A 23420-nucleotide genomic window follows, 5' to 3' on the forward strand; every position below is an offset into this window, starting at 1 on the left:
TGCCTTTGGAGGTTGATCACGTATCGGACTACAGAGTCTAACTGATCCAGTTCCATTAATCCGACATGAATAGGACATGCTGGATTATTTAAAGGTGTTGATCACCTATCATGAAAGGAGGTCCTTAGTAGTAGATCAATGGGGGGCTGCCTCAGGAGACCCCAATAGATCAGCTGTTTGAAGAGGCTTAACTGCTGGTGTTAAGGCCCATTTAGACAGATGTCTTTTGAGCGATAATTGTTGTGTTATTTACAGCGCAAGATGATCGCTCAAGACCAGCAATCACCTTGCGCTGCGAGCGGAGGATGCAGAAGACATGCGAGGTGTCGCCGATTGTCTTTGCATCCAGCTGTTTCCCGCTCCGAGCAACCGGCTGTTATAGAGCTGGGCACTCCGAGCACAGGATGCAGAAGACAAGTGGGGTGTCCCTGCTTGCCTTCTGCATTCAGCTGTTTTTTGCATGGAGTGCCCCGCTGTTATCCAGCCGAGTGCTCCGTGCAGGGTATGGAAAACAGAGCTGGACCGCTCTGTTCTTCATACCCAGCCTGTCATCAGGGAGTGGGATACAGCTGAAACAATAGTATCAGCTGTATCTCGCTGTGAATCCCTGATGAGGCTCATCGTTGATTATTGTTGAGCGATAATCGTTGTCTAAATGGGCTTTTAGTTTGTGGTCAGTTGCCACAAGATCTTGTTATACTCCATTCTAAAACAAACAATCATTAAGAATACCTTTATAGATGGGTAGATATATATAATATATATTATGAAAAAATTATTGAAACCAGGCCACAAAATAGTAGGTGAATGAACCAGTCTAGTTCCAACAAGTAATGACCACTGATACATTCTATCTGTGTTGCACATTCCACTTTTTTATATGATATGAAGTAGAACGACGCAAAAAAAATAATAAATTACCGCTAAAAGTGCACTGGACCAGTAAATTACAATGACAAGATTGAATTGAATCTGAAGGCAATTGGATATCAAAGATTGCGATACCCCACTTGGTGTCGCCTTCTATTTTAAAAAAGAAAGTAGAGCCCTTCCTGGTAATGATTAAAATTAAAGCACTGTAAAAATCACTTAAAATGAAAATATTAGAGACGGTAAAATAGTAAGTGCTAGACATGTGGTTGGTCCTGAAAGTTTAAGATATCCCGGACATGAACCGGTTAATTATGGCATGGTCTTAAAAAGTGTTACCAAATCTAAATTGAGGTAATGTTAGATTTTTAGATTTAGACTATTATGTTATGTAATATTTCTGCTAGTTCCTCATTTAGCAGAACATGTTCATAAGCCTACGTGTTTGGCATACACACCAATGACAAACACTTGATAAGCGTTCTAGAATGATTTTTTAAAATTAAATGTGTATCTTTTGAAATTCATCATACGCGAAAATGTTCGCTTGATAGCTATTAAATGTGTATGGGCAGCTCTAGGTTGTTGGTTGGTTGGTTACAAACTTGTAAAGTGCTAGGAGTAAGGGACTTTGATCGATGTATTATAGGGTTGATCTAAAACATTAGTAAAAAACACTATCTTCTCTGGCTTTTATAATTATTTGGAACTAATCCAGTATCCTACATCCCCCACCTTTCGGACACTAGTGTACCTTCTGGTTTTGCTGTGTCTAAACCCTTCCAATGGGCAGATGCTCAATACTGTCAGAACCAAGACATGTACATGGTCCAAACTGACTCTGTACCCGCTAGGGTTAAAATGGTATCCTCAGAATTCTCTATATTACAGTCTCCAGTGTATTTTCCCTCTCCGTATTTTAAATGGCTGCATAATATCATTGCTTCTTTCATTACTGGGAATAATAGAGCAAGGATATATCTTAGAATCAGTCATGGCAGGCGAGAGGGTTGGCACTTCCAGACCTCCAGCTATATTATTGGACTGCGTAGATCTCTCATATCCTCTGGGGTAATGAACTGGATAGGATGGTGAAGTTCAAGGATTGCCGATCTGAATTGATGGGTTTTTTTTCTTGATAATTTTATCAAAAAATCTCAGGCAGCCAACATTTTATACGGGCACATTGGAAAACCATAATGAAAACGATTGTTTACTACCATGTTTATAGGCCACATACAGATATGGACTCATTACCAGTATTTACTGTGAACTGTAAAATGACAAGAAGTACACTCATAAAAACCTGTTCAAGTATCACCAGCCTCAGAAAAATCACAGATGCAACGTTTTTGGTTTTTTTCACGGATAATGGAAAAAAGTGCCCTTGTACAACATTCCTTCAGTTTGCAGGCAGACATCCTGCCCACTTTCTCTTTATTAGCTCTGCAGGTAGTCATCGTGACTTTTTCAAGGTATCCCATGTTGAGGCAAATTCTAATGATGGTCTTTTTGTAGGGCCTATGTTATAAGGTGGTAATTGACCCATATACCCCTTGTGGGAGCAATCCATTTCTTCTGGAATTGCAGTAATTTCCATGTGCTGCTGGTGCAAAAGCGTAGGCATTTATCACATGGGTGAGATCTGCATGGGGACTATTTTATGTCCCTTTCAACATCTCCAGTCTGATCTGAAGTTAACTTACTCCTCTAATTTGTCCCACTGAATCTGCAACTGCACCAATTCCCTGGGCTTCCTTTATTGTTAATGATTTCCCTACCCCCAGTTTTCTTTTGGAAGCCCCAAGTAAAAAAAGGGCTTTTGCACAGAAGGATTTGATAATTATTGTGCCAAAAAACTGTTGGATCGTGTGAATTTGAATGATAATCTGTCATTGTAAACATGGCTTATGATTAAATGACGAATGAGAATTCGTTCACTGTCTCTCATACATTCTATACAAGCGTAAAAATAATCATTAATCGTCGTGTGTAGAGATGAGCGAGCGTACTCGGAAAAGCACTACTCGCTCGAGTAATTTGCTTTATCCGAGTATCGCTGTGCTCGGGTCTGAAGATTTGGGTGCCGGCACGGAGCGGGGAGCTGCAGGGGAGAGCGGGGAGGAACAGAGGTAAGATCTTTCTCTCCCTCTCTCCCGCCCGCTCTCCCCTGCTCCCCGCTGCGACTCACCTGTCAGCCGCAGCGGCACCCAAATCTTCAGACCCGAGCACAGCGATACTCGGATAAAGCACATTACTCAAGCGAGTAGTGCTTTTCCGAGTACGCTCGCTCATCTCTAGTCGTGTGTAAACAGCGTTTTTTTTGGGTTTTTTTTATAACATATTTTATGATGCTGTCATTATCATTCTATTGCATTTACTTGTACATTTTTGTATTTGTACAGCACCTTTTGGCTTTTTTTTAGTATTTTTACTACATTGATTTCCTTTATTTTTCCGAAATGTTTTTTCACAAAGTTAAGACTCCAGAATTGTATATTTGATAAACATTTGTTTATTAAAATAGGGACTCCTTTATGAAGGACATTTTTTTTAAAAATGACTATTGTTGAATTTACTTTGTAGAGGGGGAACACACAAGATGCAAGACTGTCCTCACTTCTAAGGTTGGGGGTCTAATGGCATTTGCAAAGAAGCGAAGCACGTGCATTGGATGCAAAGCAATGCTGAATCATGACGGTAAGTAGTCTGAATTATTGTGGACAGATGAGATTGTGATCATACACTTAAAGGGGTGGTCTCGCGAAACAAAGTGGGGTTATACACTTCCGTATGGCCATATTAATGCACTTTGTAATATACATCGTGCATTAAATATGAGCCATACAGAAGTTATACACTTACCTGCTCCGTTGCTAGCGTCCTCGTCTCCATGGTTCCGTCTAAATTCGCCGGCAGCTTGCTTTTTTAGACGCGCTTGCGCAGTCCGGTCTTCTCCTTTCAGCACGAGCCGCTTCAGTGTGCTCCCCGCTACAGCTCTTCTGCGCATGCGCAGACGAGCTGTCACTGCTCGGGAGCGCGCTGGAGCGGCCATTCTGTACCTTCCTCTGTTAGAGGAAGGTGCAGAGCTGCCGAGCTGTCCGGAGAAGCCGCCCAGCTGTCCCGGTAAGTGATGGGCCGGGGGGGGGCTGCCGCTGCGCCGGGCTGCCGCTGCGATGGGGGGGCTGCCGCTGCGATGGGCAGCCGCTGCGATGGGCAGCCGCTGCGATGGGGGAAGTAGCGCTGGGGGGGGGCTGTCGCTGCGCCGGGGGGGCTGTCGCTGGGCCGGGGGAACTAGCGCTGGGGGGGGCTGTCGCTGCGCCGGGGGAACTAGCGCTGGGCCGGGGGGGGGGGGGGGGCTGTCGCTGCGCCGGGGGAACTAGCGCTGGGCCGGGGGGGGGGGGGGGGGCTGTCGCTGCGCCGGGGGAACTAGCGCTGGGCCGGGGGGGGGGCTGTCGCTAGGCCGGGGGAACTAGCGCTGGGCCGGGGGGGGGCTGTCGCTGCGCCGGGGGAACTAGCGCTGGGCCGGGGGGGGGGGCTGTCGCTAGGCCGGGGGAACTAGCGCTGGGCCGGGGGGGGGGGGCTGTCGCTGCGCCGGGGGAACTAGCGCTGGGCCGGGGGGGGGGGGGGCTGTCGCTGGGCCGGGGGGGGGGGGGGGGCTGTCGCTAGGCCGGGGGAACTAGCGCTGGGCCGGGGGGGGGGCTGTCGCTGCGCCGGGGGAACTAGCGCTGGGCCGGGGGGGGGGGGGCTGTCGCTGCGCCGGGGGGGCTGCCGCTGTGATGGGGGGGGTTGGGGGGGGGTGCGCCGGTTACCTGCTGCCTGGCGGTGGGTGACTGGTCGGCGGCTGCGGTGGGTCCGGTCGGCGGCTGCGGGGCGTCTGGTTGCCATGGAGACACAGCTGGCAGCGTCTCGGGAGCGCGCACGTCGGGCTGCAGCGAGCGACGGGAAAAGAGCTGGCGGCCATCTTGGGGAAACTTTTATAAGTTGCTGAAACGCTGGAACGGTAAGTACGAACCAGCTAGAAATGTCATTTACAGGGGGGCTTAGTAATGTGTACTTAATGGGGGGGACTGGGCAAAAAAAAAAATTCACTGCTTCCTCGAGACATCTCCTTTAACCCCTTACTGACCAAGCCTGTTTGCGCCTTAATGACCAGGCCAAATTTTGCAAATCTGACACACCAGAAAGGTTTTGCATATCCAAGCGATTCTGACATTGTTTTTTCGCCACATGTTGTACTTCATTTAGGTGGGGAAAAAAAGACCGATAGAATTTGTGTTTATTTATTAAAAGCGCCAAAATTGGGAAAATTTTGAAAAAATCGTCATTTTTTTCACATTTCCAACTGCAATATCTCAAATATGTGCAAACATAATATAGAAATTTTTGCTAAGATTTATATTTCCATCCGTTTACTTAATTTTGGGCGCACATTGGAAAAACTTTCATTTTTTTTAACCATTTAGGAGACGTACAAATGTAACATTACTTTTCAGCATTTTGAGGAACACTTTGTTTTCCTACACCAATCCAAGATTGGAAAGGCTCATAGGAGTCAAAATGATAGATACCCCCACAAGTGACCCCATTTTAAAAACTACACCCTTTAACGTATTCACTGAGGGGTGTCATGAGTATTTTAACCCCACAGTTTTTTTTCAGGAGTCAATGCAATTTAGAAGAGAAAAACTAAAATTTCATATTTTTGCAAATATGTCATTTTAAAGACAGGACTTTTTTTCTATAGTACACATGAAAATTAGGATTTGCACCCCAGAATGGATACCCCTGTTTGACCCGTGCTCAGAAACATACGATCCATAAGGGGAGATGAAACTTTAACTTTTTAAACTTTTTTTAACTATTAACTTTTTTTTTACTTTTTAACTTTATATGATCACCGTTATCTGATGGATAACGGTGATCATATGACTGGAAACCGCATACAGCGGTCCCCAGTCATATCTCCCTGCACTCGGCTAACTCTGACAGCCGGGTGCAGGGAGATTTAGAATTTGCCGGGCTCCCCGGCTTCTGCGCATGCGCGCCACATCGGCACATCGCAGAAGCCAGCGGGGGGTCCCGACACCAGCCGGAGGACATCGGCGGACCTGAGGTGAGTATTTTCACCTCCCCTCATGGATACGATCCATGAGGGGAGGTGAAACTTTTCTTTTTTTACACTTTTTTTCACTTTTCCGCGATCGTTGTTATCCATTGGATAACGACGATCGCGGTACCGGGGACCGCTCACCGCGGTCCCCGCTGACATCTCCTGCCTCCCGGCTACCTACAGGAGCCGGGAGCCAGGGGATTTTAAATTTCCCGCGCCGCCGGGCCTTCTGCGCATGCGGCTGACGTAATGCCGCCTGGCGCGCATGCACAGAAGGACGGCTATGGGGCCCAAAGCATCGGGACAGCGGGGAGCCGTGCCGCGGACCTCGGTGAGTCATTTCAGCTGCTCCGATGGATCCGATCCATCGGAGCAGCTGAATCTTTAACTTTATTTGCACTTTTATTTCCTTTTTTGCGATCGGCGCTATCCATTGCATAGCGCCGATCGTAATGCCGGGGGGAGGGGGGGCTCCGAACAGCCCGGGATGACAGCTCCATGCTGTCAGCTAGCTGCGGACACTGACAGCATGGAGCTGTCACGTCCAGAGCCTGAGGGGCTTCATTCTCTGCAGGAGGCGTGTTTTTACGTCCTCAGAGAATAAAGCCCACTTCGGGAGGACGTAAAAACACTATGGGCTGGTCGTTAAGGGGTTAATGTATTTTAGAGCGAATGTGTCATCACAAAATAAGCTATGGGTTTCAGCAAGTTTTTAATGGTAACCATATTTTTTCCATTTTTGATCATTTTATTTATTTCGTTTTTTTCATCTCACAATGTATTACGAAAAAAAACTAAAAAAACAATATTTAGCAGTTTTCACTTTGACCACTAAGCCTATTAGTGTTGCCACTTTTGTTCTCTACAAGCAAAAAAATTGTGTGTGTATGTATATATGTGTGTGTATATATATATATATATATATATATAATATATATATATATATATATATATATATATATATATATATATATATATAAACGTAAACATTGATTTAAACAATACTCATTTTCTGATGGCACAATCTGTTTAAGGGAATGAATAACATTTTGGTGAAAAAGGGCCTGTTTTCCCATTCCCCCCAGAAACTGGATATTCTTGTCTGTATCCTGTTTCTCTCTTTCATCCCTTAATGACGAGATACTATTTAGAATTTTTTTGCACATGGTGCTTTATTGAACTTTTTTTCTTTTTTTTTTTGGGCTACCAAAAATTTTGGCGTGCAAATGATTTTAATCACCTTTCAATTTTTTTTCTGGGCGGCTACTAGATATAAAAAAAACATAAATTCTACCTAGCATGATGTATTTTCTCTTATGATTTTCACCATGTAAAGTATTTTAACAGTTCAGACTTTTACGGACATCGTTATACCGGCTATGTTTATTTTTTCAGTGATTAAAATTTTTTAATATAAACGAGAAGGGAAAGTTTTTTTGTTTGTTTTTTAATATTCCCAATAGGGACTTAAATTTGTGATTATTGCACTTTAATACTATTATACTATCAGAGTTATCCTATTACCAAGTAAGCGGCCCAGAGTTCTTTACTGGGCTTCTAGCTGCTCAGCACCAACCAATTGCTGTTCAGAGAGTTTAACTGCTTAGATGCTGTGGGCCCTACTGACTCTCTATATAACACAACCAGCATCTGCTGCATATGCAGCTGACTCAGCTCCTGCTCCATAACCCCTTCCCAGATTATCTACATGTAAGGTGTTGAGGAGGGGTAGAATCATAGAATGGTAGAGTTGGAAGGGACCTCCAGGGTCATATGTCTGTCCAGCCTCTGGCTAAAGCAATGATATCAGAAGACAATGATGCAGACAGACTACAGATCTGCGTACCCACCTTCACATTACAGTTAGCAATCACTAAATGCCTAATGTCTTTTTATTTGATGATCCTTAGCATATCATTTTCAGGAGTTCTCAAATTCTTTCTTGCACAAGTGACTTTAGGATTTCCTCCTTCTATAACATAAATGGCGTAAGAGACAGATCTTCTATTGTCAGTGCTATTACAATTATAGATTTGACCTTCACAGACCACTGAAACACTGAAGGTACTTTTCCTCCAGCTTCTGCCCAGTGGACTGCACTGAGGCAATGGACTCAGACCTACACTATCAACACAATCTTGTTAATTAATGAAGCATGATTAGAGCACATGGTCACATTCTGCATATTTAATACATTGTTGGTCTTTTATTATTTTGCCATACTTCTCGTTTATAAGTTATTGCCTAACTTCTAAGATGATGCAAGTTAGGCCTGTGCCAGCCTCTTAAGCAGTTCCTGATTAAAATAGTAAATTAATCCTGAGTTAGCCCAACTGACAAGTATGAAAAAATCAGTATTAAAATCAAGGCAGATTAAAGGGTCACAAAGGATGCATGCTGTATACAAAAACATCATAATTCTCCTCCTGTTATGTGCAGCCCAGGTCTCTTGAGAAGAGACAAGGTTTTCCTGTAATATCTTTTTAGCAGATGATTATGCATAGACTTAAAGGGGTTTTCTCATTTGACAGCCCCTTTCAGAGCACAGTTACTACAGTGGTCAGCTGATTGCTCCAGGTCCAACTCCCCACACCACTGGCAAACAGTTGATTTTTGTTAGAGAAGGCCATGGCTAACCAGGCAATTATGCAGCAGTCAGGCATCATGTATAATTACTTGGCAGCCACTGAAATGACTAGTCATCCATGTAATACAAGAATGGCCGACGCCGAGCAGAACAAAGCCAGTCGCCTAGAGCGGATTTTTATTCTAGCTTTTAGCTATAATCAAATAAGGGGGCGCACCCCATGTATGACATCCATATGCCTTAAGAAGGCATATGTTGCCTTCATATACTAACATATATAATTGAAAAAAATAAAACCAGTTGGTGAAAATGTAAAAAAAAATTTGTATTTAAAATAACACTTTTTTCCTACATGTGTAATTAAAGGTTAACTTGTGTTTACCCCAAAGTGGCATCTTATAAAAGGTTCTGTACAGCTATGCTGTTTAAGAACATTGTTGGAATATTGAGGTGCAAATATTAAAGGGAACCTGTCACTGGACTGGGTTCATGCTGCCTGAAGCCGGGACAGGTATGCCCATTGCTCCATGTATGTGTTCTGAAATGCTACAGCGTTTTATAGTAAACACACTTTTTGAAGTGTGACCTGAACTGGAGTTTCAAGTCAGAGGTGGGAGCACAGCAGCATTTCAGAATAGCATATAAACTGGGCAAAGGGTATACCTGTAGTGAATTCATGCTGACTGTGGTTTGGGCATCAAAAACCCAGTGACAGGTTCCCTTTTTTTTTAAAATTAAATCCAGATGCAGCATTGTTGAAGGGATTGTTACAGTAGGAGGATCTCTAGATGTGGCAGAATAAGGCCCCCGGTGGTCTCAGGAGCAGATCCTTTGGCAATTAGTTGATCAGACAACTTCCGTAAGATTTTTGGAAAAAAGTCCTCCTTCTGAACTGTCAGATACTTTGAAGTATGAACTATCCAATTTAATTTCTTTACGTTGTTTTCAATTTCCCAAATATGTTATTTAACAGAAAAATGTTGTGATTCACGGAAATTTAAAGATAGCATTATTGCCTAAAAACATGTAGCAGTGTGGGTGTCCCTTTTCCCAGAACTCTGTTCCATTTCTTATTGTGTGCTTGAGAGAGTTCCTCTTTTTTTTCTGCTGCATTTGCTCAACTCTTCTTGACCAGACTCAAAAATAAGTGACAACAATGGTGTAATAATAGAATATCCATTTCTGATCATGGCCTGCTCCCAGGCTTCATTTTTTAAAAGCTTAGCAAGTTTACACTACGAACTGAAAATTCCATTCTGTCAAGAATATTACAATTACCGTAGTGTAATGGAAAAAAGGGTTTCCCGAAGCATCCTGAATAGAGATGAGCAAGCGTACTCGGCAAGGACAGATACTCGAGCGAGTATCGTCCTTACCGGGTACCTGCCTGCTCGCCCGCAAAGATTCGGGTGTCGGCGGGGGGAGAGGGGAATGGGAGGGAGATCTCTCCCCCCCCCCCCCCTCCCCCCCCATCCTCGCTCCCTCCTGCTCACTCCCGCAACACAGCGCTCACCCACGCTGGCATACGAATCTTCGCGGGCGAGCAGGCAGGTATTCGGTAAGGATGATACTCGCTCGAGTATCTGTCCTTTACAGAGTACGCTCGCTCATCTCTAATCCTGAATGAAGATGAATATGTTCACTAATGAGCTATGTGCATTACGCCTTCTGTAAATCGCTGGAGCATATAAAGATTAGGCGGATAGATAACTAATCCCTGTTGCCCCCCCAAGTTTCCAAAGCTTGTAGAAAGAAACGCCTGGCAGCATGACCCTCAGGTTTGTTTACCCCATGCTTTGTTCACTGTTGGTAGGAGATTAAAGGCTGGTTTAGACAACGTTATCGCTTGAAAAATCTTTTGAGTGATACTCGTTGTGTGCCTTTAAGCGCAAGGAAATCGCTCAAACGTTGAGCAATCACGTTGCGCTCCGAGAGGAGGATGCAGAAGACAGGCGGGGCCGCCTTTCTTCTCCTTCCAGCTGTTCTCTGCTTGGAGCGCCCAGCTGTTATACAGCCGAGCGCTCTGAGCGAGTTATGAAGACAAGTGGGGCCGCTTGTCTTCTGCATCCAGCTGTTGTTTGTTTGAAGCATCCAGGTGTTATACAGCCGAGCGCTCCGAGCGGGGTATGAAGAACACAGTTAGACAGCTGTGTTCTTTATACCCCAACTACCCCAATATAGTATCAGCTGTATCCTTCTATGAACTCCTGATAAGGCTGATCGTTCTCTTTCAGCATGCTGAAAGACAACGATCAGTGATTCCTTTACGAAAACTGCACGATGTCAGTGCAGTTAGACACAACGAATTATTGCTCAAAAGACGGCTTCGAGGTTTGTTTTTTTTTAAGCGAAAATCATTCTCTTAATTAGCCTTTACACAGGTCTTCCCATGGGGAAGGTATCAGTAGAGTTTATAACCTCCAGTAGGGGTTTGTTACATATGAAAATTAGCTTCTCTAGATCCAGTAATGGAAGAGAAGCAAGTGGTCTTCTGAAACCTTTGATGTTTAGTTGATCATGTAATTGAATTGACCAGTAAGACAGTGGGCTGCAATATCTGGCTTGTGAATCCCGATTAGTTTGAATTGGCCTCAGGAGTAGAGATGAGCGAGTATACTCACTAAGGCTAACTACTCGAGCGAGTAGTGCCTTAGTCGAGTATCTGCCCGCTTGTGTGTAAAGATTCGGGTCGCGGCGGCGGGCGAGAGCGGGGAGGAACGGAGGGGAGATCCCTCTCTCCCCCCGCTCCCCTCTGCTCACCGCCGCAACTCACCTGTCACCCGCGCCGGCACACGAATCTTTACACACGAGCGGGCAGATACTTGACTAAGGCACTACTCGCTCGAGTAGTTATCCTTAGCGAGTATAGTCGCTCATCTCTCTACTCAGGAGTCTTGGGGTTTGTTCACAATCTGCACAAAAATTCCAATCAAATCCACTCACAATTTGTCTTCAATGAAAGTAAATGTTTTTTGTAATATTGCATTTGATTAAAGCCATTACATTTTTGGCTAAGCCATAGGAAATCCTTGTGTGGATCTGCTGGATTTCTGCACATATTTAGCAGAAATCTAGTGAAAATTAAGTTGGTGTTTTATGTATGCAAAAGACTTTATAGAAAGCTTAATGAGAACCTTTAATCCACACTGAACATAATGGAGTTGATCCAATTATAAAGTGACTAATTCCACTACTGGTTCACAACATTCTATTCGAAAACTACTTTGTGCTATCACATCAGCATCTAATTTGTGGTTTCAGCAGGATTTGACTGCAAGGTGTAATGCAAATAAAATCCCTGTATGTTGGGTCAACTTGTAAGTAAAAAGGTTGGCTGCCAACGCCTATGTCATTATTTAATTGGCACTGGAATAAATGCCATGTACTTGTCACACAACAGCAGGCATGTAATTCTACTAGTATGCCCAGCTGAATGCGCATGTTACGTTAGTGGTGTGCTACAGCAAACACCTTCCGGACTGTGCTTTTCTCCTGGAAAACAAAGAATCTGACTTGTTAATCCATCAGCTCATCCGGCCCTTTTACACAGTCTGATAATCGTTTAGATTTTCGCTGGATCGCGGCAATATGAATAATTATCATTTAGTGTAAATGCTTGCCATGACTGGATGATGAGATAATTCATTTGCTTATCATTCGTCATTCAGTTTCTGAACACATAAATACCAAATGACAATCTACCTATTTAATGTAAATGAAGGCGGGTGGCCGGTACGATCCACGGCCTGCGTCGCCTCTGTTACCTGATCATCGTTTCTTTGTGGAAGCACAGGAGCGATTATTGCTGAGAAAACTATTGGCGCATCTGTAGCCGACAGTCATCCCATGTAAGAGGGTCCTTACTACTTCTTTGTTTCAATACATATTATTGAAGTTTAAGGGTTTTACAAAGAATCTGCAAATGCCAACATAATCCCCGTGCAAGGGGTGTCGCAAAGGTAACATATAAAAAGGATAACCAAGTAACATGTGAATATGATAAGACTAGAGATGAGCGAGCACGCTCGGATAGAGCAGTTTCTCGAGCGAGCATCACTCTTCTCGAGTAACTGCTTACTGGTCCGAGCAGGCTCAGGGGGGCGGTGGGGCGGAGGGTGAGAGAGATCTCTCTCCCTCTCTCACTACCCCCTGCTAACACCTCCACCCCCCCCCCCCACCCCCCCAGGAGGGGCTTGACAAAGGCCCAATTGGGGCCAAAACATCGCCTATACTTGTTGGTGTTATGGGAGAACAAAGTAGTTCTTGAACTTTTTCACATCTATGGATGCTGCCACGTTTCTTCATTGCTATGGGTAACTAATCAACATTTCCCTTGAGTTTTTTTTAATAGATTTCCTCCAATGGGTTGATTCTGATGGACACTTTTTGCTTTTAAATGCTCCATTATAGATCATTCTCTAAAAATAAAATCTAAATGATGTTGGGAAAAACTGGAATGTATATTTGCACGGACAGAATTTATTTAACGCAAGGACACAGTCATGAATTGTTCCAGAGCCGCTCATACTCAGCTGCTTCGACTCACACATGTACAATGTTTGAACCATCTAAACAAATCTATGATTTTACTATGTGCCATGCAGGTATAAAGGGCCCTTATTATTTTATGGGAGATTCTTTTGTTTTCCAATTCGGGTTACAATATGAAAATCCTATTTTGCATTTGGGTAATGAGATGAATATGTAAACGAGATCCCAGATACAAATGTATAGTCTGTATTGCTGGACTGCCACGCAATCACTAGTAAGGATGGCCCTGCTTACCCTCACAACCATGATGAAGCATTTGTTAAACCTACAATACTCCTGGTTTAGGCTGCTTAAACTATATAGTCTTACAAAATACACCATAATGGTTGATCAGTATTCGCTTTATTATAAGAACACAGCTGAAAGACCAGATAAAAATGACAATTAAATATGACATGTTAACCAAAGTAAGTATTGCAGCCAAAGCAGTAGCAATGGTGAGCATGCATGATTGCAGAAACATAAAAAGAAGCCACATTCATACGGCCAAGAATGAGTTGTGCCCCACACTCGCCCCGCCAGTGTGTTGTGTTCTGACACTTATTTACAGAATTATCAATTCTTTACACAAACCATCAACTACCCACCAACGCCATAAGCGGTTTTTGAATTGCATGTCCTCTGTATCTGAAACTGAATGTTTCAAAAAGTCATAGAGGTGAGGGAAAAAACAAAGACATTATTCACAGAAAAAGCCAAAAATACAATACCTGAAGGTCTGCAAAGCAGACACGGTCGCCATAGGCACGATCGCCATAAGGCAGGCACAATCGCCATCGGCACAATCGCCGTAGGGCAGGCGCAATGGCCGTAAGCCCTGGAGATATGCAGTCAGCCAGACAATAAAATGGAGGAGGAGCAGCTTGTTCTTGGAAGGCTAATATGCAGTCACCCACTCAACCCAGCCCAGATTGGGGAAGAGTGACTGCATATACTAATAGCCTGCACATGTGAACGATACCAAAGATGCCAGCCATAGATGGATGGTGACCCACCATACAGGATATCAACCCTGGCTGATATAACAGCGGGTTGCCCTGTATCTCTAAAGTGGGCCACACTGGCTGACCTCTTGGGCTCCCCCACCAACTAGCAAACTACATACAAAAGTACTAATGCATACTAATAAAATGCGGGTGTTAGTACTGCATTTTGGGCAAAACGCATAGGCTGACGGGCCGCACTGAGGCCACACCGCTTCCGTCAGTACCTACGCTAACTCACTATAAATTGCATAAAATCATAGAGGTGAGGGAAAAAACAAAGACATTATTCACAGGAAAAGCCAAAAATACAATACCTGAAGGTCTGCAAAGCAGACACGGTCGCCATAGGCACGATCGCCATAAGGCAGGCACAATCGCCATCGGCACAATCGCCGTAGGGCAGGCGCAATGCGATTGTGCCGATGGCGATTGTGCCTGCCTTATGGCAATCGTGCCTATGGCGACCGTGTCTGTTTGCAGACCTTCAGGTATTGTATTTTTGGCTTTTTCTGTGAAGAATGTTTCAAAAAGAAAGCTTCCCATGTTTCTATAATCTACTAACCTGCGTAAGGGCTCCCACACACTTGCGATTGCGTTTTTTGTTAACGCGATTGTCAATGGGACTTTCTATTGTAAAAAAATGCAACTGCGTTTTTTGTGCATTGCGTTGCATTTTTAACATTAGAAAGTCCCATTGACAATCGCGTTGCCAAAAAACGCAATCGCAAGTGTGTGGGAGCCCTAAGGCTGGTTTCACACACTAACTTTTAGGGGGGGGGGGGGGGGGATTCAGTTTTTGAGGCTCTTTTGAGCCAAAGGAAATTAGAAATATAAAGGCAGCACTTGTACTTCTCCTTCCTTCTGGATCCACTTCTGGCTTTGGCTCAGAAAACTGTATCAAAAACTGCAAAAAAATAAAGCTCTGTGTGTGAAACCACCTGAAAGCTGATATTTGTATTTCATTGTAGTACTATCATAGCTCCTAGGCAGCATGCCCACTGTCTTGGGATTATTTCAGTGCAGATCTTTTGTTCACACCTTACAATGAATCAATTGCATGTTCATGTCACCTGTATCTGAAAAACATCTCCATCTGTACTTTTCATACTGTGGAAACAGCCAAATCGCCTCTTGCTATGCTGATTCATTCTTGCCTATAACGCATTACTGATCGGTCTTCCCCTCACTCAACTCTCCCCACTGCAATCTATTCTGTATACAGCAGCCAGGTCCATCTTTCTGTCCACCCGCTACTCCAATGCCTCCACCCGATGCCAGTCACTGCGCTGGTTGCCCATTCACTATAGAATACAATATAGACGTATTACTCTCACTCACAATGCTCTACACAATGCTGCACCCACCACCTTATATCTCTTCGCTGAATTCTCTCAGCCACACTATCTGGGCTCTATGTTCTGCTAATAATCTAGGACAAAAAGTACTTTTACATGGAACGATTATCGTTTGGATTCCAGCGATGCAGCGAAAATCTGAGCGATTTATCAGTCAGTGTAAATGCATGCACCGACTGCACGTCGAGCGAGAAGTCGTTCGCTTCTCATTCATCGTTCAGTTTTCATTCATCCGCCTATGAACGGCTGCCTGCTTACTGTGAATGGAGGCGGGTGGGCCGGAACGATCCCTAGTCCGCTTCGCCTACATTCAGCCAGCGATGCTCCGTTCCTGTATAAACGCACAGGAACAATTATCACTGGGACCAGCTGTTGGGCATCTGTTCTCCCACAGATCAGCCCATGTAAAAGCCCCCCCTTAACATCCTTATAATCTCACTCCTGTGTACTAGAATTCTTGTGTTGCACTATTCCTTTTGGAATATGCTACCCTAGTGAACAATCAGATTTTTTTTCCTAAAATCTACAATTTTGGGATTTTCCCAAAAAAATAAATAATGTTTATTAGGTAAGCATACCAAATTTCATTAATTGATTCCTGTCTTTTTATCACCATTATATCTTAGAACCTCTTCCACTCATTCAACTGTATGTCCCACACTCCTTGCCCCCTAATGCACTACACAGATACTGACTTGTGACTGGTCATGTAGCTTGCTACCCTATTTAGTATATAAGATGACAAAAAGCAATCTTATCTGTTGTCATAGATAGATTGTAAGCTCTTGCAATCAGGGCTGTCGAGTAATTAGATGTGTTCACAGTGTTTGTCCTGTTTGTATGGAGCCTTTGAAGTGAATTAACAAAGCTGTGAATGTTGTTCTACCCGCACATGATGGTTTATCCATAATTAGTTTGGCTGTCTTTAGTATTTTATCCATGTACCCTCTGAAGTGCGATGCAGAATATGTTGGTGTTGTATACATCTAGATTTCTACAGGACTTGTCACCCAGCTTTGCCAGACTCCTGAATACCAAACTGCCTAGTTATGTAGTAGTACAGGAGCAAGGGACATGCCCCTGCATATCTCAGAACTAGGTGCTGGGAAAAGCTAGGTGATAACCTCTGCATAAGCTGTAATGGTGCCCAAGTAGGTCCTCACTGAGGTTTCTCAAAAACAGACAAAACTAAATATATAGAAATAGACAGCATGACAGAAGAGTGGAACTTATGGATTTATGGTAAGCCTAGTGAAATGTTTTTTCATTTTATCTTGCTGAAAATAAATTAGCTGAGCATGTGGTATTATGGATGTCGGCTAAGTGGCCGGAAACTGTCCCAACCAAGTTTTTGCATCCCTTTAAAAATGCTGACTGTCAGTTTGGGTTTTAATACTATAGTTCTGCAATGAGCAGCAAAGCAGAACTGTCACAGGAGGCTTTCAACATACATGGTCTGTGCTAGAACATTGTGGTTATCATGGGGTTTGACGCTTGGCTCTCCCCCACAATCTGCCTGACACTTTCTATCGCTGCATAGTAGGCAAATCTGGCATTTAGGAATAAAGGAAAGCTGGGTAAAAGCTATGGGCGCTAAAAGCAACAGCCATATTCTAAGGTCCAATACACAAACCTCCCAATGCAAGATCTGCAACAGGCCCCCTACCTTTTAAGTGCCATTAATATTTGAGTTTCCTTATGTGGCGCAGAGACTTTATGCCGCATAAGTGGCCTTTTGTTAAGTTTAATACCTCCTTAATTATGTAGTATGAGAGCTAAAGTAAAATGTACCAAAACAAAATATAGTATGCTCTATATTCCATTTTACAAATGAATGTTTATTACACTTATATACTAGAGCTTTTTTTTTTTTAAATAAAGTCCAATCAAAAGTTTAAAGCACAAGTAAAAACTGTTGAATTCAAGTATTACATTTTGACACATTATATACCAGTATGAATCCTAAAAAGAAGCCTTAAAAACTAAAACTATGACAAGGCCCCATAGGAAAAAAAAATTCTTTGTGTCATTAAAAGGGTATTCCAGGACTGCCTAACATTTTTTTTTTCTTCTATTGATGACCAAAAAGTCATCAGTAGATGATCAGCGAGGACCTGCCAATGGATTCCCGCCGATCGGTTGATTCCCGGGATGCTGTCACTGCGGTCAGCGCAGAAAGCAGACTGCGCTGACCATAGCGCAGTAGCCTGGGTTGGTACTGCAATGTAGCTTCTATTTAATTAAGTGGGAGCCGTACCTATAGTACCAACTCGGGCCTCACATTCTGTTTTCAGCACTGACCACAGTGAGAGTGGCCCTCAGAATTGGTTAAACTCGCCACATAGATCCTTGCCGATCATCTATAGAAAAAAATGTAAAGAGGTCCCAGAATACACCTTTAAGGCCAAAATTAGCTGCAAAAGTTTTGGGGTATTTTTGGAGGATCCTTCAATATGGCCCATAAACGTTGTGCATTTTCCACAATGGAACAACAAGTAAGAACGGCAACGTACTGAACGCGTAAATGTCTGCAGCAACTGACCATGTTTTACCAGGTTTTAATGTTCCAATAAAGCAAATTGACATTTTGTCTGTTCAAGGAGGTACCTTTACCTGCAAAGAAAAGGGATGTGGTCACCCATAGCAAATCAGATTTCGGCTTTCATTTTTCAGAGGCCATTTGTGGAATGAAAGCTGAAATCTAATTGTATGTTATGGGGAACTACTTTTCGCTTGCACTATCTGTGATCTCCCCATTATGATTTTTAAGTTGACAGTGCACATGCGAAAGTCACAGAGAATCAGTATCCTTCTATTATACAGATGTGCCATGTGTTTTATGTGTTCCTTTATGTGGATGTTTTGTTCTTCTAGGTGCTGTTTGCAATTACTGTAAGAAGAGAGAATCTGAGCTGCTCCAGAAGGAAGTGAGTGAATGTTATACGGTAGCTTGTAGAGATGGGATATTTAGGCTGAGACTACACAACTGCAGTATTGGTCATTCATGAATTGCTGTAAAATCCTTTGGGCTGCCAAGACACAACCTCAGTGTTTTCTAGTGTTGGTGGGCAACAGGATATTGCTGTAGTGGAGAGCCATTGCAAAGAGAAGACGCCTGCTCTTGGAGTACTTATGCATCATTTCATTGGTCACCATATAGTACTACATTTGTGCTGTAAGGGCAATGCGCAGGAGTAGGTGGCTTTCACACCACTGATTTACTAAGGTTTCAGCAACCGCACCTCGCTGTCGATGGAGTTAAGTGGTGGTCCTAGATCACAGACCAATAGAGAGGCCTTGATTGATACATGTTGCTTTACAATACTTTAACTTGGTTTCCCATTAAATGCAAGTAGTTTTATGTGTCCTTTTTATGGAAGCACTGTCTCTAAATTCATTCCCCAAGAGCTCACCTCAGGTACCATAACTGTGCCTTGTGTACATGTCCACATTCTGCTAAGAGGGGAAAAACAATGTGCATTGGGCACAAAAATATCTGTCATCAGCAAGAAACATTGCAAGGTCCTGAAACATGTATGCCAATTTATTACATCTATTAAAGTCAAACTGCAGAATTTCACATTAAAAATAGAATACATGTACTTTCGATCAGATCTGGAGAAGTCCCTGTATTTCAGAACATTTGCCAACATTAGAGATATTGATCGGGAGCCATTTCAAAAATTAGTAAATGTCCTGCAAGTAAACTTTATATAAGTGCCATAGAAAGCCAGCTAGAATTAAAGGCTCCAACATCCAATATCCCAGCACTGGCTACCTGATTCCTGGAATTCATCCAGCCCAGTCCTAAAAACCACATTACAGTGAAATTTATATGCTTTCACTAATCTCATTGAAAGTGATAGTCTTTGAAAATGCCATAGGAAGGAGAAACCACACATACATACAGTCTGAAGCTAATCTTTATGCTAGTGTACAATAGTATACAATATTCCCCAGTCTGCTAATCCAAATGTACTTGGATAAGCCATATTTTTATGGTAATAATTAAAACGATAGTACAATTCAGAGCAATCCCCTAAGACAGACACTGGTTTTACACAGTCCAAGCCCTTCCACGTATTCTCTCTTGCAGGTCTCTCACCTCGGTTCTCTGGAAGAGAAGTTCTCTCGCCTCTGGACTCAATGCCAGCGCTGTCAGGGAAGTTTACACGAGGACGTCCTATGCACAAGGTGAGGATAGTGAAAAAGTGATGTGAGGGCATAACGCGGAAGATTTATTTTTATGGAAGTTGTATGACCTATTTTTGGGGACGCAATATAGTCAACTGTCATTACCTGTCAACTTTAAAATGAAGTCTAAATATGGAGTATTAAAATAGTATTAAAGTAAAACATACCATCCCGATCATTTGGGAGGGCTTACACAGACACTGTGGCGTGTGCTGTTTTGTTTATTGGGCCTTTTGGTGCTAGTGTGATCAGAACCGCAAGGCCCATTTACACACAATGATTATCGCTCAAAAGCCGTCTTTAGAGCGAATTCTGAGCGATAATCGTTGTCTAAATGGGCCTTTACTGTTGTCCGGATTGTTGTTTAATCATCACATTGACATATCCACTGAACTCATAACGAAGCATTATTATTAGAGATGAGCGAACACGTTCGGCCCCGCCCCTTTTTCGCCCGAACACCGAACTTTGCGAACACCTCGGTGTTCGGGCGAAAAAGTTCGGGGGCCGCCGTGGCAGCGCGGGGGGGTGCGGCGGGGAGTGGGGGGGAGAGGGAGAGAGAGAGGGCTCCCCCCTGTTCCCCGCTACTGCCGCCCGCGCCGCCGCGCATCTCCCCGCCCCCCGGCGGCACCCGGACACTTACGCGCGAACACTGCAGTGTTCGCTAAAGCCGGTGTCCGGGTGCGGATGTGTCCGTAACGGACACGTTCGCTCATCTCTAATTATTATGTATCGCACCTGTTGCTTGGTAATTACGGAATAGACTGTCCAGATTGATTTTGCATTGCTTTCACATAGTGATTATTCACAGTGCGTCAGCCATGAGTTTTCTTGCTTCTGTACAGTATCGCCCTCTAATCTGTGCTCTGTATAACACAATTCCAAATTCCCAAGGGAAAAACAACCTGGAGCTTATCCAGCTACAAATTCCCTGCTCCGCTCACCAGCTGCCAGGGGCGGGTTAATATGGCCCATGTTCATATGTTCTTAGACTATGGCTCCCAAAAGATCCCTTATCAATGCAGCTGAGGGAAACCTCTCACTTCCAGTGCCCGGGGCCTGGTGGCAGGTGCTGGCTACACAGAACCGTTGAAGAGACACCTCATCGCTAGTTTGGGTACAAAGGTCTATGAGAAAAAGTAAAGAAACTTGACAGCAAGAGTGCTTTATGGCAGATTTGTTTTCCTTACGAACAGCTTTAAATTTATAGCATTCATAAATTGGTCTACGTAGAAGTATATGGGCAGGCGGGTGAGGGCAATTGGGTTTTAATTTGTATTTACTATGGATAGCACAGGAATTTCAGTTGGTGACCCAAGTTTGATTTTTAACTCTGCATCTGTTTTCAGAAGCACAGATTTGTATATACTGAATCTATGAAAGGGGTTGTCCTGTGAGCACAACCCCTGTCCATATGTCCCATCAGGGCATATGAGCATCATAGAGAGGGAATCTACCACTCAAGATCCTTCCTTTATAAGACAGAGGAATGGCTGTCATTCTGGAGTTACCGGGCCATCCATGCATTTAGATAAACAGCCACGGCGGCTGCACATCTGGGGGTCTGGCTTCTCTAACCTCCCAGTGATCCCTTGTGACCACCAGCAGTTTGAGAAGGTGGACCCATGGTTATCAGCCACCTTCGTTTAAATTGGCTTTTCCTGCTATATATATGCACACCTACATACATGGTGGTTGCACATCTGGGGGTCTGTCTTCTCTAACACACACACACACACACACACACACACACACACACACACATTTGGAAATATCAGTTGTCTGATGTGTAGGATCCCCACTATCCTGAGAGCACTGGTGCAAGTATTTATGGTAGAATGAAAAATGCAATGAAATATATACGGTGTACTTTAAATCTTGTGTTTGCAGATATTTTGCACACTTTGCATAGAAGGAAAATACATGTTTGATTGCGGAAATAAAAATGTCATAGGATAAAATGAATTTCGCCTTCAACTGGTACTGATTTATTGTTTTGAGATAGTTGCAGTCAATGAGTCCATATTCTGTTTGCCAGCTGCTTTTGTGCTAGGAGTGTCCGCATGTGACTTTGTGGGGTGGTGTTTGAACCACAAGTAACAGCTGGCTGTTATAATATATGTTGGGCAAGTTGGCATTAATAGCTGGCTTATAGCAGAATTGTTGGATTGCCTCTGTAGGTTAAACACTGGAGCCTAGTAACTATTATATTTTCACTAAAGAGCATTTCCCCTTTAAAATTATAGAATGACCTTAAAATGTATATTCTTTGGTTGTCTCGATCAACCATTTATCTTTGGAGTCCTACATGAGAAGGTGTTAGTGGCAGACAGCCATCAATGACCATTACAGTGCCAAAGGGATTGACGCCCAGCTTTCTGGAGACCCTGACTGAGTTAATAAGTCAGTCACCCTATGCAGTTTATTTCCTCCATTACACAGATCTCCAATAGCAGAAAGCATAGGTCCCAATCTAATGCTGCTGCTCTAGAGTCTAGCAAGATTGATATCTGTATGGCAGTGCAGTAGTTCTATATAGGAAGAGGTCCAGAGGAACCATGACAGCTGTAGATCACACATGTTTATGGAGATTTGCTGTTGTCACCCAGTGCATGCATGAATTCCTGCATAGATACCTTATTATGCAGAAAACTAGAAGAGACCTACCGTAATTTGACAACCGTAGTCTGACAGATTTTGATATTTTAATGAAGACTCAGAATAGCGTAAAATAAATAATTCTCACCCTTTTGATCTCCCACCTTTCCCGTTCCAACTCTTCAACACCGGTATGATTGCTATAGTAGGTCACTGCTGTGGCCAGTGATTGGCTTCATTGGTTACCTGTCATGTCAAAAGGGGCTAGAAAGTAGAAACCGATGGAAGATTGGTTAATTTGAGTATGTCTTATTAGTCACCATTCTTAAACAAATAAATAGGTGAAACAACCCCTTTAAGTGTTGTAACTCTACAAAGACATCTTAGGTCCTGTCTAGGTCAGAGGCTACTATAATTACAGGTAATGGGGGATTTTTGACTCCATAGGCTTTCCCTTTAGTCCACAATTCTGAGAATTTCACGTAACACTGCAACCGGGCATAAAACAATTTATGCAAGGTCATGTTTATTCACCCATTTGACGTAGACAGACTGACTTTTTCTATTGATGATCTGATACAAGACTTTTCAATCTTTTTGTTCTGGAGCCTCACCGCTGTGACCATAGCAATGCCTGGGCCTCACTAATGATCGTAGTCTATGTCAAAATTCTTAAACGCCTCAATTTGTCTGTTTGCTGAACCCACAAGAAAATTAAAATAAGCACCAAAGACATTTGTTATATCGCTAAGTCTGCGAAAGTACCAAGTAACAAATTGCTTTTGTCAAAACTACTTCCACGTCAACACGTGGGGGGTGTCTCACAGTTTGATGAGCACTAAAATAGTATGTATGGACCCTTTTAGGCATAAGGTGAGAAAAAGAAGAAGCCATGTTGAATTTTAAAGCTTATTCTTGTCTTCCGAGTCCAGAGCTGCTTTTCCTACTGGAATGGCTAACAGGAAGTAACATCCATAGTCTGATATTGCAGGGGTATGTAGAGATGTCTTTAGTCGTCAAGCCACACAGGAATATAAGCACCGCCTCCCATAGTTTTGTGCAAAGCGCCTATACAGTGGAATACAGTCTCTGCAATTCTGTAAAATAGAACCTGTACAGAAAACATGGGTAAGCAGAGGTACATGGGTCCATGCAATTTTTTTTTA

The 23420-nt window shown here is 43.3% G+C and overlaps 1 protein-coding gene across 2 annotated transcripts in view; it reads left to right on the forward strand.

Annotated features, from left to right (window-relative positions):
• POLD1 (DNA polymerase delta 1, catalytic subunit) overlaps positions 1-23420 on the forward strand; it is a 94808-nt gene that overhangs the window by 69995 nt on the left and 1393 nt on the right. For both annotated transcript variants that reach the window (XM_066607914.1, XM_066607915.1), the window contains exons 24-26: positions 3457-3570; positions 18337-18389; positions 19559-19656. In XM_066607914.1, the coding sequence (XP_066464011.1) occupies positions 3457-3570; positions 18337-18389; positions 19559-19656 (265 nt within the window). The remainder of the gene's footprint in view (positions 1-3456; positions 3571-18336; positions 18390-19558; positions 19657-23420) is intronic.

Source organism: Eleutherodactylus coqui, chromosome 6 (genome assembly GCF_035609145.1).
Source record: "Eleutherodactylus coqui strain aEleCoq1 chromosome 6, aEleCoq1.hap1, whole genome shotgun sequence".
Taxonomy (NCBI): domain Eukaryota; kingdom Metazoa; phylum Chordata; class Amphibia; order Anura; family Eleutherodactylidae; genus Eleutherodactylus; species Eleutherodactylus coqui.